This window comes from Protobothrops mucrosquamatus, unplaced genomic scaffold (genome assembly GCF_001527695.2).
Source record: "Protobothrops mucrosquamatus isolate PMUCROS unplaced genomic scaffold, P.Mucros_1.0 scaffold5448, whole genome shotgun sequence".
NCBI classification, from domain to species: domain Eukaryota; kingdom Metazoa; phylum Chordata; class Lepidosauria; order Squamata; family Viperidae; genus Protobothrops; species Protobothrops mucrosquamatus.
Window position 1 is genome coordinate 62 of NW_015391306.1, and position 3,983 is coordinate 4,044.

The following is a 3,983-nucleotide window of genomic DNA, read 5'->3' on the forward strand; positions in this document are numbered from 1 at the left end:
AGGTTTGTGGAGAGGAGGAGGAGGAGGAGGAGGAGGAGGAGGAGGAGGAGGAGGAGGAGGAACGGTGGGATCCCTTGGTGCTCTCTGAGCTTGGCGGTTTTCTTGCAGACATTTCATGACCCAACTAGGGAACACCCTCAATGCTAGAAGGGAGTGTAGCTTGCTCTCTGTTTACACACACGTGGCTTGCCCTGTCAGTATTTATGGGGCTTTTGTCCTTTTCTTCTTCCTGCTTCCTTGATTAGCCTGTCATTTGCTGTTAGCTTCTTTGTTTGAGTTGGTTAATTCCTGGTTTCTTTCCTGCTTGGCTGTTGGTCTAAGAGTGGTGGCTTGTATCTGACACGTGTCGTTTGCCACCCATCTCACCCTGAGATGACTTTGAGCAGCTTTAATGTTGAAAGCTATAAAAACACAATACATAAATATTTCTAAAAACAATAAAATAGAATTGCAATCGACAGTAAAATCGTAGTGAAGAAATGGGGAGGGAGAGAGAGCAGGAGGTGCAGGGGGTTGTGGTGAAAACAGGACTTGTCACTGCCTGAAGGAGATCTGTGGTGGGCAGACCACCTTCTAGTATCCAAGCTCCTGAGGGTCTCCAGGTGCTGGACATCCCCCACCAGAAGAAGGCACAGAGTATGGATGGCCATGTTCCTCCTTGTTCTGTGGCTCTTTAGGGTCCAACCCATGGATCAAGGACTCCATTGATGCGTTCGTGAATAGATGAGAACCAAGAAACCACCAGATGTTTGTGTTGAAGGCCACCAGCTCCATCTCAGTTCTCTCACCTCCTTTCTTCCCCGAAATAGTTTGAAGAGGACATTTTGGACATCAGCTTGGAGCTCCTGGACAACAACCCCAAGTTCCTCCTTAATCAAGACAAGGACTGTGCTCGACGCAACAGCCCCGTCTACGTCAGCAGGGTGGTGAGCGCCATGGTAAGACCGCGGACCTTTGACCGCGCTCAAGGAAAAGACAGGATGGGTTTCTGGGGCAGGGTTGACTAGCCCTTCCTTGACAGAGGAGAGCAGACTCCAAAGGATCCCCAAACCTTCTCTGATCTGGCTGAATTCCTCCTGCACTGAAACCAACAAGGTTTAAAGTTGATCCAAGGTCTAACAAGGTGGACCTACACCAGGGGTAGGCAACCTTGGCTCTTTTATGACTCGTGGACTTCAACTCCCAGAATTCCTCAGCCAGCATGGGGGAACTATGGCCCCTTCGTGACTCCTGGACTTCAACTCCCAGAATTCCTGAGGCAGCCATGCTGAGGGGAAAGGGAGAGGTTTCCAAGCTGAGCCAGGCTGGCTGAGGAATTCTGGGAGTTGAAGTTCACGAGTCATGAGGGGGCCGTAGTTCCCCCATGCTGGCTCAGGAATTCTGGGAGTTGAAGTCCACCAGTCATGAGGGGGCCATAGTTCCCCCATGCTGACTGAGGAATTCTGGGAGTTGAAGTCCACGAGTCATAAAAGAGCCAAGGTTGCCTACCCCTGACCTACACAAAACAATTTTGTAAACTTTGTTTTGTGGCAAACTTGTGCTGAGGGATCCTTGGTGCTCTCTGAGCTGGGTTGCTTTCTTGCAGACATTTCATGACCAAACTAGGTAACATCATCAGTGCTGGAAGGGAGTGCGGTTTGTGAGGAGGAGGAGGAGGAGGAGGAGGAGGAGGAGGAGGAGGAGGAGGAATACAGTGTGGTCCTTGATGCTGCCTGAGTTTGGTTGCTTTCCTGCAGACATTTCATGACCAAACTAGGTAATGAAGGGAGTGAGCTTTGTTCTCAATTTACCCCACTCCCTGCTGGAACTGATGATGTTACCTAGTTTGGTAATGAAACGTCTGCAAGAAAACATCTAAGCTCAGAGAACCACAAGGACCCCTCCGTTCAACCCTGGGTTACCCATATTCTTCTTTCTCAATTGAAACTTGTGTTATCTCACGCTGAGGCGTTGGTTTCTTGGCTGCAGGTCAACTGCAACGACGACAAAGGCATCCTCTTTGGACGCTGGGACAACCGCTACGATGACGGGGTCAGCCCCATGACCTGGAGTGGCAGCGTGGACATCCTTCGGAGGTGGCAGAAGTACGGATGCCAACCGGTTCGGTACGGGCAATGCTGGGTCTTTGCCGCGGTGGCCTGCACAGGTGAGAATCTGTCACAGGTCAAGATGCTGCCCAGGTGGGTCACAATCATGGAGGTGCCGCTGGTTGGAGGGAGAGGTTCAAGATGTGTCCCACAGGTGCTTTTTCCCCAAAAGGAAACCCAAATAAAAATAAAAATAATAATAATAATAATAATAATAATAATAATAATAATAATAATAATAATAATAATGATGATGATGATGATGATGATGATGATGATGATGATGATGATGATGATAATAATAATAACTGGAGCACCACTTGAACACCATTGGCACTGACAAATTCGCCATTAGTCAATTGCAAAAGGCGGCCTTACTAGAAACTGCTTCCATCCTGCGACGAGATCTGTGATACCATCAAACATCCACATCTGCCTATCCCAGGTCCTTGGGAAGGACTCGATAGGTAGACAAAAAGGCCAAATCCAGTCTGAACATCTGGCTGACTGTGCGATGATCCACAATAATAATAATAATAATAATAATAATGATGATGATGATGATGTTGGAAGGGACCTTGGAGGTCATCTAGTCCAACCCCCTGCTCAGACAAGAAACCCTATACCATTTCGGACAAATGGCTGTCCAGTCTCTTCTTAAAAGCTTCCAGTGTTGGAGAATTCACCGCTTCTGGAGGCAGGTTGTTCCACTGGTTAATTGTTCTAACTGTCAGGAAGTTTCTCCTTAGTTCTAGGTTGCTTCTCTCCTTGATGAGTTTCCATCCGTTGCTTCTTGTCCGGCCTTCAGGCGCTTTGGAGAATAGCTTGACTCCCTCTTCTTTGGGGCAGCCCCTGAGATACTGGATCACGGCTATCATGTCCCCCCTCGTCCTTCTCTTCATTAGACTGGACTTACCCAATTCCAGCAGCCATTCCTTATATGTTTTAGCCTCCAGTCCCCTAATCATCTTTGTTGCTCTTCTCTGTACTCTTTCTAGAGTCTCAGCATCTTTTTTACATCGTGGTGACCAAAACTGGATGCAGGATTCCACTTGTGGCCTTACCAAAGGCAACTGGGCTTTCTTGGTTTTCTTTGAAAACCTTTTGCTTCTCATCCAGAACTGAAGAAGCTTCTTGGATGAGAAGTGAAACATCTTCAAGGAGATATCTATGGAGATTCTCCATCATCCAGGTCCTGGTTGTCCCAAAGGTGCTTTTTTTCAGGAGGCAACTGGATTTTCTTGTTTTTCTTTTGAAGACCTTTCGCTTCTCATCCCAGAAGCTTCCTCAGGTTCTGACCGAATGGTGGGGAAGGGAAGGATTTATACTCCTTGCAGACAGCCGGTCCTTTGCCTTCTTTCAGAGAGCCATTGAGTCCATTTTGACACAGGTAAACCTCCAGGTGGCCTCCACGACCAGCTGCTAATTGTTCTCACTGTTAGGAGGTTTCTCCTTAGTTCCAGGTTGCTTCTCTCCTTGATGAGTTTCCATCCGTTGCTTCTTGTCCTGCCTTCAGGGGCTTTAGAGAATAGCTTGACTCCCTCTTCTTTGGGGCAGCCCCTGAGATATTGGAATACTGCTATCCTGTCCCCCCTCGTCCTTCTCTTCATTAAAACTAGACATGGTCAATTCCTGCATTCACAACTTCTGGAGGCAGGTTGTTCCACTGGTTAATTGTTCTCACTGTTGGGAAATTCCTCCTTAGTTCCAGGTTGCTTCTCTCCTTGATGAGTTTCCATCCGTTGCTTCTTGTCCTGCCTCCAGGGGCTTTGGAGAATAGTAGGGTTCATCAAGTTCACCCCACCCTACCCCCAAATTCCTGCTGCCTCTTGTAAGTCTTGGGGAGAAGAGGAGGAGCATTCCTCAGGGTAATTAAAGCAAACCGGGCGGGCAGAT

The 3,983-nt window shown here is 48.0% G+C and overlaps 1 protein-coding gene across 1 annotated transcript in view; it reads left to right on the forward strand.

The window, feature by feature from the left end:
• Positions 1-809: 809 nt before the first annotated feature.
• TGM2 (transglutaminase 2) overlaps positions 810-3,983 on the forward strand; it is a gene marked incomplete at its 5' end in the record, with an annotated part of 20,066 nt that continues 16,892 nt past the window's right edge. Inside the window, 2 exons of the mRNA XM_015829112.1 lie at positions 810-938; positions 1,969-2,180. Of these exons, the coding sequence (XP_015684598.1) occupies positions 810-938; positions 1,969-2,180 (341 nt within the window). The remainder of the gene's footprint in view (positions 939-1,968; positions 2,181-3,983) is intronic.